The 15,761-nt window shown below is 30.7% G+C and overlaps 1 protein-coding gene across 3 annotated transcripts; it reads right to left on the bottom strand.

Annotated features, from left to right (window-relative positions):
• Positions 1-2,205: 2,205 nt before the first annotated feature.
• LOC148625485 (CAP-Gly domain-containing linker protein 2-like) lies at positions 2,206-14,473 on the bottom strand. Of its 3 annotated transcripts, none has more exons than XM_088569071.1 (7): positions 14,085-14,473; positions 13,238-13,404; positions 11,300-11,317; positions 10,266-10,374; positions 9,323-9,393; positions 7,696-7,770; positions 2,206-7,210 (listed from the first exon to the last, which is right to left on the bottom strand). In XM_088569071.1, exons 2-7 carry the CDS (start codon positions 13,377-13,379, stop codon positions 6,906-6,908), a joined length of 720 nt encoding a protein of 239 aa, XP_088425197.1. In that variant the 5' UTR covers positions 13,380-13,404; positions 14,085-14,473; the 3' UTR covers positions 2,206-6,905. The 3 variants fall into 3 exon arrangements, with proteins under 3 accessions (XP_088425197.1, XP_088425196.1, XP_088425198.1); XM_088569070.1 differs by having other exon boundaries at positions 14,143-14,461; XM_088569072.1 differs by lacking the exon at positions 11,300-11,317 and having other exon boundaries at positions 14,143-14,445.
• Positions 14,474-15,761: the final 1,288 nt, after the last annotated feature.

The following is a 15,761-nucleotide window of genomic DNA, read 5'->3' as shown; positions in this document are numbered from 1 at the left end:
CAGGGGTAATAGAAATTGCCTTGACCTTAAAAAATTGAGATTGCACACTCAGTATATAAATCTTAACAAATATATTCATATCTTTTTGTATATTTGGTTATGCATGAAATTATGCCTTCAGTAAGTCATTACATTGGTTATGGTAACATGTTTTAAAATAGATGTCCATAGCATGTCTCTTGAAGGTTAATTGATAAATAAAACATGCAGACATCGCTTCTTTAGAGTGAAATATTTGAGACACTCTTGAAGTCAACTCATTTGAAGACGTATCAAATCTTTGTAACAAAATGCTCAAAATAACGGTCTCTAAAAGTGTCGGTGTCTTTCTGTCCGGCAATTATTCCTGTTCTGTGAACTTTGTGTTACCAAATTATACGCTTTTAGTTATTTACCACCATTTCCCGTTTATCTTTGTACTAATACAAGTATAACCACTAGATCATGTCGAGGACTGCAAGTTTTTATAAAGAACAGGGGTCAATTGATTAAGGACATACACGAGATAAAATTGCATTTATTCTAACATGACGCTAAGCCGTTGCAAATGTAATAATTTGTAAAATATTCTTGCATAACTGGAATGAATATATTAACATATAGCGTCTTGATATATGTATTCAGATAAAAATACTGCAAAACAATAGGTCACAAGATACAAGTAATTACAACGCACTGACTTACAAAATAAATGAAAAATTAAATATTAAATAAAGTGTATACACAGATGCAGATTCAAACAGCCTCTACATTATTGTGACATACTCAAGTTTTCTTTATCAAATTGGCAACATATAACAATTTATTCATGTGTGTGTACTTTAAACGTCACAATACTGATGCCATTTTCTCATAGTCCTATACACTATATCGGAATAAAAGAAAATATAATTTCAATTAAAGAGTTGTTGGATAGTTGGCAATATAAAGCTGCTAAAGTTATTTTCCGCACGGAGCTTAACATACCGAATTATGCTATAGGAACCGCTGTCGGCCTTCCGTCTTCAGACATTTTTTTTTTTAATTTAACCGTATTTTAATCTTATTTTTACTCGACTATGTAGGCAAATCTATTATGAAATGACTAACGCGAATGAACATTTTTGGAGATACCATAGCTGTATGTTATACACCATATACGTCATACTAATCCGAATGGTTTCTATTCAGATGATTTAAGTCAAGCCTGTATAAATTCTTTGTCCGGAACAAACGCTAGAAATAAATTATTCCTTGAATTGCATACGAAAAGTAGTTTGGATTTTTATAGGCAAACATATGTAGGAACTGGTAGACAATCACACTTGAATAATAAAAACTTCCGAGCCTCTATAATAAAGCTTTAAACAAGAACAAAAACAATTTCCGCTAAAAATGTATTTATACAGAATGGATTTATGCGATCTTTGTACCACCGGGGTGTGCGAGGTTTTTCGATTGCCTAGCGTATGATGATATACGTCTGAAATTTGCAGTTTCACTCAGGTTGTAGTACATTAAAGAAAATAATACTTGTGATAAAGATTAATCAAGGGAACCAAGGTTATAGCGGTAATCAAAAGAATCCAATCCAGGGATAAAGACATATATGGAAAACAGACATACACAACAAAGAACATAAAGTAACTAAAATCATACATACAAAGTACTGTAACAAAAGCAAATGAGCAACTCGGACTCCACTAAAAACTGGGAGCATGGACCAGATGCACCAGTAGGGTAAGCGTTCTTCTCTGCTTTTCTAGAAACATCCACAAAGTTGCTCATAAAAAGTCAAGTCCAGCAATGAATGGATACGATCTTATCCAGAATGAAAACAAAGTCTCATAAACAGAGTCTGATGCAGGTTAAACATTTTAGACCATACCCTATTGTGGACCAAGTGCATCAGTAGGGTATGCATCCTCTGCTTTTCTAGAAACACCTGCCGAGTTGCTTATAAAATATTAGGTTCGGGTAGAGGAAAGAGAAAAGAAAAACTATGACTCGTGAACAAATCGGTTCTCATAGCGCAGATGGATAAAATGGAGGAAGTACAATAGGCAACAATGAAAAAGTAAGAAAAAAAGAAACCTATAATGAACAAAGGAAACCATGCATAGCTTGTTCAGAGGTTAAAAAAAAATATGGTTAAATATGAAGGTATCAAAAGACACTAGTAATGTATTGTAACAACATTTGATATGCAATAAAAACAAGACAAAATAAGTTTTCCATTTTATCAACATTAACATATATAGTTGAATTCAATATACAGGTAAAAAGTTTCTAACAAGATCATCAATAAATATCACATCTTTTTTTCATTATGTCATGCGATAATAAAAGCAAATATGCAATTTTCTGAAAATCTTAAAAGAGGTAAATATCATTTTCACAGTCTGTCGTGTAATAACATCTAGTGAAGTATAGATAACTATCAGGACCACTGCAGTACCAGCTGCTCCGGTGGTGTAATATCTATTTTGCCAGATTTACTTTGGACTTGACTTTATTATGGATCGGATTAGTGTTCGGTAATTTTGTTGTTACCCTTATTGTGACATCTAGCTGAATTTGTATTCTTATCTCAATCTATTATCTCCGTTTATTTTGAAATCCACAGCGTATTCTATATAATTTTTATCTCCTAAGGCCACAGGAAATATAAAAAAACCGAAAGATAATTTCTGTAACTATGGCAATTCAATCAAAATATCAAAAATATAAGTATGTAGGCTTTTCACCCATGAATCACATTTTTGCATGATTCTTAGCTGGAGTGCTACTTAACTGCATGCAACTAAAAATTCTGTTTCTCACATTCATTGAGCTTTCAATTTTTGCCATTGTTATCTGTTTATGTTTTCTTTGTGCACAAAATAATCAATTGTTCAAGAGAAACTGTCAAAAATACAAATTATATTTAATCATTTTCTAGAACATAAACCAATAAACCAATAACATAAGATATAATCTTCTCTCTCTTGTTTAAGTATTTTGTATCACTTGGAGAAAACTCAAGTGAGTTGTGTTTAGACAAAATTCCTTGAGAATCGTATACAATTTTTCAGTTAAAGTCTAGGTAATGTCAATGAATTCACAAAATTTACATTAAAGGGACTTGTTGTAAAAACAGGAGTCTAAATATTTTAAAAAGACAAGTGATACAGACAATTTCATTATTACATTTTCATAGCTTCAAAAGAAAAACAATTAACTGTTGAATACAAAAATATGATAATGAACTTACCACTAGGACAATTTTGTAAGTTTTAAATTAGCATTTTTATATGTTTATCTAATATTCATCATGTAGATGATATCATATATGGTTTCTGCTTTCCTGTGAAAATGTTTTGAGCTGACAGTTTTAATGCCTACATATTTACTACTAACAGAGGTAACTGAAAGAATATTCCATCAAATCAAAACTTCAGAACTAGCAAAGCATTCTTCAGCATTTAAACACAGTTTACATGATAAAAATAATATCTTCTTTATCAACAAAAAAGTTTGGCATTTTAATTAATTGTATATTATATCTGAAAAAAGAACAAAAAGGGCAGAAACAACTTTTGTAAGTATTTGTAAGAATCAGACAAAACGGGAAAAATCTAAAACAAGCATGTCAAAAACCCATCAACCTGACAATTTAATTTCACTCAAGGATGCTTTCTTTGTATAAAAAAGCACCATTTGGTCACTGCATCACTGGATTTGTTCAGAAATGTTTCAATAGATTGATAGAAAAATAAGGTTTTTGACAGAGTTATCTACCCCTGAAATGTTCATTTTCAGTGCATTTCCATGAAATTATATCTCAATTTACCAGCAGGATATGGAAAATCTCCTGTTTTCTTGATTCTGATGGTACAAATGGTCAAATTACACTACCAAAATGATGGGTTTTTCATACCATGTTTTACCAACTGCCTGATTCTTACAGAGACTTACGCTTAAACAAAAGACAAGAACACATTTCAATGAAACACAAACAGTAAGAAAACAAAACAATTCAACAATGATCAACTTTTAACAAATAATCAACAAAAAATAGACTGCTGTTTAAAATATCACAACAAACTTTGTTTTGTCTTCCACCTTACACCTAAATTAGTAACTAATAGATATATATTGCAAACATAGTTAATTAGCAACATTGTTACGAAAAACAAGTATTGTGTCCCTTTGCCAAACTCAACATAAAACAAACCCATGAAAAAATAACTGTCAGATGAAAATTGTTAGTTGTTACATAATTGAAGTCATAGAAATTGCAACAATCAAGTAATCCTTTTTGCCATTTTGACTAAGTCTTGTGCATTTTCATTATAATACAAAAACATGAGATGAATTAGTAATTTAAGTTTCACATTTAAGATGATTATTATTCATCTGTGCGTGTTTTGTCTAGCAAGACAAATTTAAAATATATGAAAGTTATATTGAATACTAAACCAGTCATATGAAGGGATGTATGCATGGTATTAAACAAAAACAAAGTTTACCATTTTGTCGAAGTTTAAATTTTGGTTTCTAGTCAAATATGAATTTAGTCTTATTTTCATTGATGCAGGTCTTGAATATATTTAAGGAGGTAGACCTAGGGTAAGGGACATAACTCCTGAAATCAGTGATATGTTTGATCATATTCAATTACATCGAAACCTATCAAGCTTTCATTTGAAACAGAATGAAATCAATCAAAGTTACTTTGATGCTTACATGAAATTGATGTAAAATGCTGAATACAAACGTTCCAATGATTTTTAAGAGTTGTGTCCCTTACCCTAGGTCTACGTCCTTAATTAATGTAGAAAGCAACAACTACAAAAGCAGCATCTAATAATTCATAATATGTTTATGCTAAAACTCATTGGTTTTGATAAAAAATATAGTTTACTAAATATGCCTTGGTTTTTAAATCATTGCTATAAAATTAAAAGAACAATCTTGTATAAATAGCTATCTAAAAACAGCATTTTTCTTAACTCAGTAGGTCAATTTTGGTTCTTTAATTAATATCACACCAGCAATATCTAAGAAATTTGAATGGACCCACATTCTGTGCCAAAAATTCTTTTAATTTCTAGCCTGAACAGTCAATTTCAATATTTTACCTCCATTTTGTATAAATTTAACTATCCAAATTAAGGAGGTAGACCTAAGGTATGGGACATAACTCTTACAAATCATTGGAACATTTGTGTAAAGCATTTGGCATCAATTTTATCTAAGCATCAAAGTATTATGGAATAATTTCATTCTATTTCAAATGAAAGCTTGATAGGCTTCAGTGAAAATATTACAAATGTATCACTGATTTCAAGAGTTGTGTCCCCTACCCAGGTCTACCTCCTTACATTGTACTTGTACAGTGAAACCTGTCTTAACCAAACCTTTCTTGGACTGAAAGATTTAAATTTCTTCGGTTCAAAATGAATATAAACTGATATAAATGGTCTTTCGACTGTTTAGGAAGGTTTTTGGCTTATTTAGGTTTCAGTTTAGACAAGTTTTACTGTATATCTTTTATATCTATATTGTAAAACACTGATATAAATAGGCTTTCAATTTGATTGTTTAAGGAGGTTTTTGTCTTATTCTGGTTTCAGGTTAGACAGATTTTACTGTAAATCTTTATTATAATACTTATGTTGTACCAAAGGAATGCAGAATATGAAATTAATTTGACATCATCATATTTACAGTGCACAGTTGTGGAGGAATATATAGATGTCAGTTCATATGATATTGATACAGTGAAGCCTTTCTAAAACTGAACCCTCCATAATCCAAAAACCTGTCTAAACTGAACTCTGAATAATCTGAAAATATCTCTAAACCAGACACCTTAACAGTCCCTTTGTATCAATTTGAATGTGTTTTGAACCTTTGTAAACTGAACACATGTCTAAACCAAACCAATTTTAAAGTCAAAATGAGGTTCAGTTTAGACAGGTTTAGCTGTGGTATGTCACTGGAATATAATGTCAAAGAGAATTCAGCTTATTACTAACAGCTCTGATGATCTGACTTTGTCCTGGGAATAGGGCATTGAATAAAAAAATGAAAGGAAAACTATCATTTAGTGTACAAGGCTAAATAGATGTGATGTTGGTCTTATTTCTTTAGATATCATGTCAAGAATCCAAAAAATATTCACCCTGGATAACTGATGTACATTGTCACAAAAGTTTTAAAGAAAAATTGGCATTTAAACAATGAATTAAATTTAAAAATATGATCCAGAATTTGAGTTTGGGGTGGGAGGGGGGGCGTTAATTGAATTAAATGCCATGCAAAGCAAGGCAAGAAAATATTATGGGGTGAAACTTATGGTAAAAAAATTTTTTCCTACCAATTTAGAGGAGGCGTACGTCCAGCACATTGGATCCGCGCCTGATGATTGGTATATTTTTTCAAAGTTTCATCGTGAAAATCTCACAAAAGTACATTTTGATCATGTAAAATATTCTGTAAAGTATATATGTAGAAAATTAACTTCCATAGAAAGCTTCTTTTTAACACCTTTAATTAAAACATTTCAAAAATACATCCTCACCATGCATCTGTACAATCAAAAATACAGATCCATATAAAATCAATTCGAAAATAAAATATTTTTTAATCAAGTATTTAAATCAAATTTAATCATTATCATTCTTAATGTCTTAAATAAAAGCTACTGATAATGCAAAAAGGGGGGAACATAATATATAAAAAAGACGCCAATATAAGCAAAGCAAAATCTGAAAGAAACAGAAAATATCTAAATATGACTTATACAGATTCACTTAACAGTACTACTAGTTCAAAAGTGAAAAGTACAAGACATGACTAATTTCCTATTCAAAATACCTCTTTAAAAAAAATATTGAGCTATAAATACACTAGTACTGCACCATAAGAAAATGAGCAATTTAAGGTGAAATATCATTCCACTGTCCATACTTCATAGAATCTCTACCTGTACCCACAGACATTTCTCTAACATAGTGTGTTCCTTCCCAGCCTCGCTTAACCTGGTTTCTTAGAGCTGAGTATGGCATGTGGGTTTTAGGAATTGTTGGAGAAGTAATAAAGTCATCTTCAATGTCATATTCTGCATGGATTGGCCTTGTTAAATATCCAAGACTAGATAGTGAGCGGGTCATGGTGGCTGCAGGAATTCTGTTACCTACAGAATGTGTCAATGGGTATCTCTTGGCACGAGTAAAGTAAGAATCTGCAAAACAAAACAAAAAAGATAAAAGGTAATTAATACATGAAGTTGCATGCAATGTCATCTTAAGTATACCCCCACTCCTACAGGAAGTTGACACTGGATAGCAACAAAAATCATTTACCCAGTACAACATATGCCATCTATAGAAACTCGCATACCAAATTTGAAATCAACCTGACTTCTTGCAGCTGATATTTTTGTGACAAAAACTTTGACAGACAGACAGATAAACAGACAAGATCATTCTGATATTGTTATACCACCCACTTGTTCAGTGGGGAATAAAAATCTTAACTCTGCATTGCATTCCTTAACTTCAAAATGATGCTTAGAACGGAATACGCAATAAAGTTTTATTGATTTAATTGAATAAATTATACAAAATAATATATAATTCCTATGCATATATATTTGATTGGTATAGTTTTCAATTAGGAGGCCAGATTTATTTTTAACTGATAACTTAACATATATATAAATATTACCATCAACAGTTGCACCACTTTTTACTCTCCTTTGGAATCTCTCTGACACTATTGATGGGTCCAAAGGCTCTGGTTCTGAACAAAGTAGGAAAACGATTCATGAAGTTAAACAGATTCATTAGTTAAATTATATATTTTCCTCTTTTTATTATGCAAATCGACTATTTTAATTTTGAAAATAAGAAAATTTTATCATATAATGACTTAATTCAACTTTGAATGTTTCAACTTTCAAGTGTCAGTCTCTGTAAGAATCAAGCCGTAGGTGAAATATGGTATGAAAAAACACAGAATTTTTATAATGTAATTTGACTATTTGCACCATCAGAATCAAGGAAAAAAGACAAGATTTTTGATATTATGCTGGACCATTGAGTTACAATTTCGTTGAAATGCACTAAAAATGAACATTTCAAGGGCAGATAACTCTGTCAAAAACCCCATTTTTCTAACATTTTATTGAAAAATTTCTGAGCAAAGCCAGTAATGCAGAGATCAAATAATGGTCTTTTCAAATAGAGAACGTATCTTTGAGTGATATTACATTGTTAGATCGGTGGGGCTTTGACATGCATGTTTCTGATTTTTCCCAATTTTCCGGATTCTTACAAATACTTACACTTAATGGTCTTCTTATTATAGACAAAAATTTTCTACCATAAAAGTTCCTTGTACATGTGTATAATGTTCTTAATTTTGAAAGACAGACTTCAGAATTTAAAAATATGTATACTGGTATACCTAAATTTTTTAATGAACAATCAGTATATATACACTGGAGTCTGTCTAATCAAACACACCTTTGAGCCAGAAAACTAAATTACATTTGTAGTATATGTATAGTGGCTAATTATCAAATTTTCCCTGAGTAATATCGTGTATTATTTCATAACTAAAAAAATGTTCTCTTTTCACTCACAGGTTTGTCATGCCAGTGATTTATTGAACATAACAAGTGTGTAATATATATATTTTTGATGTCATTTGCAGTAATGTTCAGGAAATTCATTTGTTAAATCAGATTATTGTTTAAGATACATCTACTAATAAAACTGATCAAATCATACTGAGAACTCAGAAAAAATAACATATAACCACACATTAAAACTTTGCTCTTTGGCACTCATCATCGTATATTAGTTTTTCGATCTTTCCAATTAATTATTCTCTTATTTTTTATTAAATCTCAAATAATGAAAAATACAGGATTTTACAGAACAAAAAACAATAATTGGGATGGAGCTTGAGCGACGTCCAACAAATGTATATTCCCTGTCAAAACATGAGAGGCTCAAATTCTTCCTGTCGTAATAAGTGATGTTTTAGGAAGTGACATCAGCAGTAAGGGTGTGATTGTTTAACTTTCAGTGTGGATGCACAATGTTGTCAATTCCCATTAGTTGAGACATCAGCGATATAACAACATAGCTGTGAAATATCAACGAAGTCAAATGTTATTTCGGTACAAATTGCTCTGTCCTTCATAGGCACAGCCTAACTTCATATTACTATCTGCATTAATCATGAGCATCAAAAAGTCTTATAATTATATAAGATTTAGAAATACCAGCAATAAGAACAGAAAAAGATTAAATTTATGTCCTAAAATACATGACATTATACATACTTGGAGGTGAGGAAAACAGGGGTTCATCTATTTCAGCAGTTGCTGCCACCTTATGATATTTATTGTAGGTCCTAAATAAATGAGGAATACATTACATACACAACATATGGTTTCAAACATTCAAAATACAAAATAACCAAGGGTGGATCCAGAATTTCTGATTGGTGGGTTGCGTAAATGCAGAGCAAAGCAATGCAAGAACATTTTGGAGGATAGAATTTGTGAAAAATCAAGATTACATGCAAAAAAAATTGTTACCCTCAATTTTAAGGGGGCGAACACCTAGCAGACCTGTTCTTTTATCCCAAGCTGATCATAACCAGGAAATTTCCCTTGATTAAAGGTAAGGGTAATAAATGGTATATCTGTTTACTATAAGAACATCTCAAATAGTTTTTCTATAATGAAACAATGAATTCTATAGGTTATTTAATAATAAAATAATAAAAACATAGCTTCGCTTAAAATTTTACCTTAAATCAATTAAATATGCTAAAGTGTATGTATGTTACAAGGTATTTATTTTCTGTAAAATATCACCTTTTGTGTTACTTTTTATTGAGCAGCTCACCACCCAAAATAAAATACAGTCTTGAAATAGACATAAAAAGCCTCAATTCAAATTTTCAAAACTATGGTATAAGACTAATTTTCTCCCATTTAATTAACTATCAGACAGTAATCAAATATTTCTGCAAGAGGTTTGCCACAATTTTATATTTTCCCAGTTTTCTGCAGATTTCATTGGAGGAATAGATCATCCCTCCATTTTTATTTAAAACAACTAATTATCCACTCTCTATCTTAAAATTCAAATTTTAACATGCTCACAAAAGCTTGAATAATAAAAATCTAAACTTCATCCCCTAGGTTGGACAAATAATTCAAAACAAATCTTACTAAAGGAGAATTTGTATAACACATTATTTATACATGTACATACCAACGAGTCAGTGGTATGAACCTGATACAGCTGGCTCGAACAAATACTCCATGTCCATTGGTACATTGGAAATATCTTCTACCCATCAACATCCCATCATTTTCACCAACTAAAATTCCAATCAAAATAATTGAATGAACTTAATAACAATAGACCCTATTGTGTTTACTACAGGTTAGTTTATGAGCTTGATTGACATATACTTCTGGGAGATAGGGCCTGGGGTAGAACAAAAGAATTTTCATGGCCTGAAAGGGAATATTAAATGCGATCTTCGAGTACCCTGCAGTTAACACAAATGGGTCTTTAGACTAGATAACATCTAAAACTACAGAATTAGATAAAATATAAAACATAAAATCAAATCGACAAAATATTCAAAGATAAACATTTCAAAATAATAACTAAACAAGTACTGGTATATATATTGGTTCAATCCATAAAAGTATGCCACATACATGTAAGTCTTATATCTCACATTGGTATCAAATTCAGGCAATTTCCTGGCAAAAATGTTGAATTTCATACAACAAATACACCATAGAAATTTGAAAATCTAACATGTATACACATATCACAAAGTTATCTTAAGTTAAGAAAAAGTACATGTAGCATGTTGATATAGAGCTCCAAAATTTATTAAAATCTTGCAACCAAATGTATTTAAAGAAAGAAAGGTATCTTTATTTGTATTAGTCATACATTAATCTAAATTTAAGCAATGCTTGTTAGCTGCATGAACATTTTAAAGGCAAGACAATTAAAACATGGATTCCTAGCCTTCTATATTTTAACCATCACAAGTAGCCTTCTACTTATATCATATCTATAAAAATGGATCATGGAACTGTGTCATAGAGGATTCCAATATAGGAAGTAGTGGTAGAGATGTTTATTCACTAGAAATTAATGTGTTAAAAGGTAAAAATGTTTGATTGTATATGAAGAAAGGACACTAGCTGTATGTAGTGGTCAGTTTTCATTAATATTATGCCCATTAATGCAAAAGATCAGAAGTCAGGTAATATACCAACCTGTGAATGGACCATATACTGTTAAAATATTTAACAAAAATTGATAAAACAAAGAATATACAGGAAGCTGATCAGAGAAGCATATTAAAATGCAAACTAAACATATTACGCTGACAAGCATATGCTTTTCTATTACTCATGACTACAGATGAACAGTTATTTTATAGAGCACCTTTTGTAACTAAATACTATGTAAGTCAATGACCTTTCCATTAGCCTGAGATCTTTTTGCAAAAAAAAATAATAAATAAATGTTCTCAATTTTGGAGAAAAAAATCTTTTTTTCTTATTCATTGAAAAAAATAATGATTCTATCTAGTCCCATTACTTAACAAGGTAGATTTCCAAATAAAAATATTCACATCAGTTGCTGCTGAAATATAAATAATAATTTTACACTTATGGGAAAAATGTTCAAATCGAAAATCAAATCCCAGATGCCCTGTCAGGGTACAAATGGTCAGTAAATTTTTTTTAAAATGGGGAAAAACTAAACAGTGAGGTCATACATGCATTACCTGCTTTTAAGTCCAATAAACTTTCTTATATATTGACAGTGAATTAACTCTACTACTTAATTGTATATTAACATATTATTACTGTACTATAGATTATAATTTATAGAAGGTATTATATACACTGAGTCTAATTCAATTAAAGTAACAATAACACAATCTTGTAAGTTAAGTCCTTATTCAGACTAAACAATTCTGACATTTAAATTGTACAAATGTTTTGGCCTATATTCAGTCTTTCAACTTTGTTGTTTGAATAATAGCAATAACATCTTTCTATTGTCTTTCCTAAAAATTGTGTCATTGTAGGAATTTATTACAATTTAATGTCAGGGAGTTGTTTAACTTTCATATAAAAAGTTACTATCTTCCAAATGTATTTCCTTTGAAATTTGATTCAGAAGGATTAATTAAAAATTTGAAAAAAATATATAGGTATGCATGCATCCTAAATACTTAATTTATTATCAGTCTTTTCATAATAAATACATGTACATGTAAATATCGATACATGTACATTACAGCAGTGGATTATAAAAAGTGTATTGAACAAAGGGCCAAACTAGTCTTATTCAAGATGTTTTCCAAATTAATTAAGAATTAAGATTTTTATTAATAGAGTTGAAAATTTGGTTGGCCCATTTGAAGTAACAGAGCATAGAATTTATTCTTTTTAATGAAATGTAGAACTTGGGAATTACTTTTTACAAAATAAGTTGTTTTCCTACCTGAAATAAATGAATTTTTCACATCATAATACTTATTTTAGTCTACAGGGATAAAAATTAGCAGTTGCCTATTGCCTAGTAGCCCATGGCTACTAGATTTTGAGATGCGTTTCCAAATTTTGGGGTAAAATTTAGTTGAACATATGGAAAATACTAAACAAAAATATGGTCTGGTCTACCAGCTTGTATTTCCTAATCTTCACCCTTGGTCTAGGATGTTCACCACTTGCTTTTGGAATAAATACTATATGCCAAAGATTGAGGTTACAAATCAACCTCAATTAGAAAATTCCTAGTCTTTAGATATTACTTCAATATTGCTGACATATGTGACCAATTGACCATACTTAATAATTTGATGGAAGCTAAGAAGACTCTATAAAAATCAATTACAAGTACGAAATATCTGCTTTTTTTCCAGCTTGTTGCTCAACTCCTTACGTGATCTAACATGTGAAATACATTTTTTGTAGTTTTTTTCTTTCATCCTTCAGCTGCCAAAACATCACAATACACAGTTGTTGTAATGCACATGTTATTTGACATCATTGATGTTTAGGGATACTCATACACATTCTTTTGAATAAAAAATTATTACAGCATTAAAACTGCTGATAAGGTCTATTACCAAATAAATTAATATGATCACTTAAATGTTTAAACTTATAATTATATAACAAAGTTTAAAAACTTACCAGGCTGTTCCAATGATACACCAACCCAATCTCCAGGCTTGTGTATTATAGGACCTTTGTATTTCACAGTTCCTCTGTATATTCTATTGTTGTATTTGACTTCCACCCTTTGTCCAACATTCACATTCTGATGTAAAACCATTTTCTCTTTTCTCCTTAAACTTAACCTATCATAGACATAAGATATTAACATTTTTTGTCCTTTTTACAAGTGTATCATACATTTGTACATGTAAGTATATTTTACAGCTGAGGATTGATAGATATTTTGAATAGCATAATGTGTGTATACAATGTACATGTGCATGTATGTTTTAATCAATGTGTGACACTATAATATAATAAAATTTTATTATTATCATAGTATAAAATGTCGATTCTGGTACATTTAACAATTTAATAAAATTTTTACACTCAAATTAATCTGTTAATTGTCTTAAGTCATTAATTCTATTAACCACAAGGAAAGAACTAAGTTGAATACAACATTCAGATGAAACTGAAAAGTCATGATTACATATGCTCAAACAATATTATTAATGGATTGAAACAAAAATTTTAATTATGACTACACTGGAAATATTTTTGTTTTGACCATGGCTAAAAATATCTCCAACGCGGAGTCCAAAAAGGGATTAGGTTTGCAATATAAATGAAAATAAACATTCGGACCCTTGAAAATTTGCAAGATTCATAAGAAGTAAATCATTTTTAGCTGCCAATTATTCCTTTAAAAAATCAAAAAGCATTTTATTGTGCGTACAATGAAAAGAATGATAAATAAGAAGAACAGCCCAGTATAAAGCTTTACATGTTTGACAAGATATTGTCAAAAACGATGACTTACACGAGAAAACAATACTGTAGATATTTATCAAATGGTGTGTTGGTTTAACGCTTCTTACCCTTCCTAATGGAACTTTTCAATAATGACACTCAGTTATCTTCCGCGAGCATCCTTACACTTTGTTTATTGTTTCCATGAAAAATCTGTGTGATTCAAACGCATTGTTCATGTCATTGCAGCGCTTAAAAAACAGGTGCTCCTCGCTACCAAATAAAATCTTGATTAATGGTACAACCGTAACGTACCAATTATATATATAAAAATAAAAACCCATATACGCAGATAAATTATAATGTGTAGTGTACAATGATATTCTAAGATATACAAAATAATGGTTGTCAATGATGTTAAGTATTCTTTTACATTCAAAACCAGACATGCATAACAAGATCAAGAATAAATCAAGTTGTCTTTTAGCATAGGCATAGACCACATGTAATTGTTATACAGGTCTCTGAAAAATTGGTTGTAGGGTTCTGGGTCAATCTGCAAGTCGCCAGACAGTGGCAATATACAATTAAACACAAGGGTGTTGCCACAGTCTAGAGACTTGCACACTGACTTATAGAACCCTGCAAATATCTTTTCAGAGAACTGAATGAACCAATTTAAGTATCATTTCCATAAAGAAGGAAATTTTATTGTTACATAATTTCGTGTATTACTTGTTTAGTGTGTGATAATTTGTTAAAAAAGGGACTCTGTTGTTCACAGATTACAGAAAAAACTCCAGATGGATTAATCAAAAGCCATGAAAGAAACCATATACCGCCAAGGACCGGATCCAGACACTTTAAAAAGGAGGGGTGCCAGCTAAGGTTCCTCAGAAAAAGGGGGTGCTAGGATAATATTTGCAATATTTTGCCGATTAACGAAAATGACAAATTTTCCAATAAAAAGGGAGTTCCACACCCTGCATCCCCTCTGAATCCACCACTGCCTCCAGAGATAGCTATGGGCCTTCAGTGAGCGGCGAGAATATTTCAACATCCGGAAGTCTGCCTTCGACTGAACCTTACACGACAAATACGTGTATACCGGTTTCGCGAGACGGGATTGGACATCGACATGCCCTGTACGTATAAAATTGATAACATAACATAACATGCAAATATCAGGACAATCAACGATAAACGAAAAGAGTTTATAGCACTTAGTAAATGTTAATGACAAATCTCAGTTTAAACTGATATGGAAAAAATACAGCACCTTAATTAGTCCTAGTTCATATTATAACACAACCATCATAAGCCTTATTTATTTCGAGTTTAGTATAATGATATTATTGAAATATATTTAAACAGCGTAATTAGTGTCCTGTCAGTATTAGTAAAAAAGGCCTAAAATAGTACGTGTTGTGTCAAATAAATTAGGATCAAAATGGATCTCGTTGTCAGAACGGCATGGATTATCATTTGTTTTTCCTAGATCTTGATTATATATATTTTTTTAAATTGCGTCAAGTTAAAGAACAATTTTAAAAAGTAAATAACATTTCGAAACTTTAGTAAATTCAACACTGAATTATATTTTACTCAGTTAAGGAAATAACCATTGTCGGAACACAAATGGTACCCATTGGAATTTGATTAGTTGAAAGCCTACTATCCCCTCCAAACATTAGGGTTATGCTCAGTAATACATAATTAGGCTGAACAATATGCAATACTTGACATT

This window comes from Perna viridis, chromosome 2 (genome assembly GCF_037379345.1).
Source record: "Perna viridis isolate PV_CMFRI_1.1 ecotype Kerala chromosome 2, ASM3737934v1, whole genome shotgun sequence".
Taxonomy (NCBI): domain Eukaryota; kingdom Metazoa; phylum Mollusca; class Bivalvia; order Mytilida; family Mytilidae; genus Perna; species Perna viridis.
Note: the sequence above shows the minus strand (reverse complement) of the source record. Positions and strands in the feature narration are given on the sequence as shown.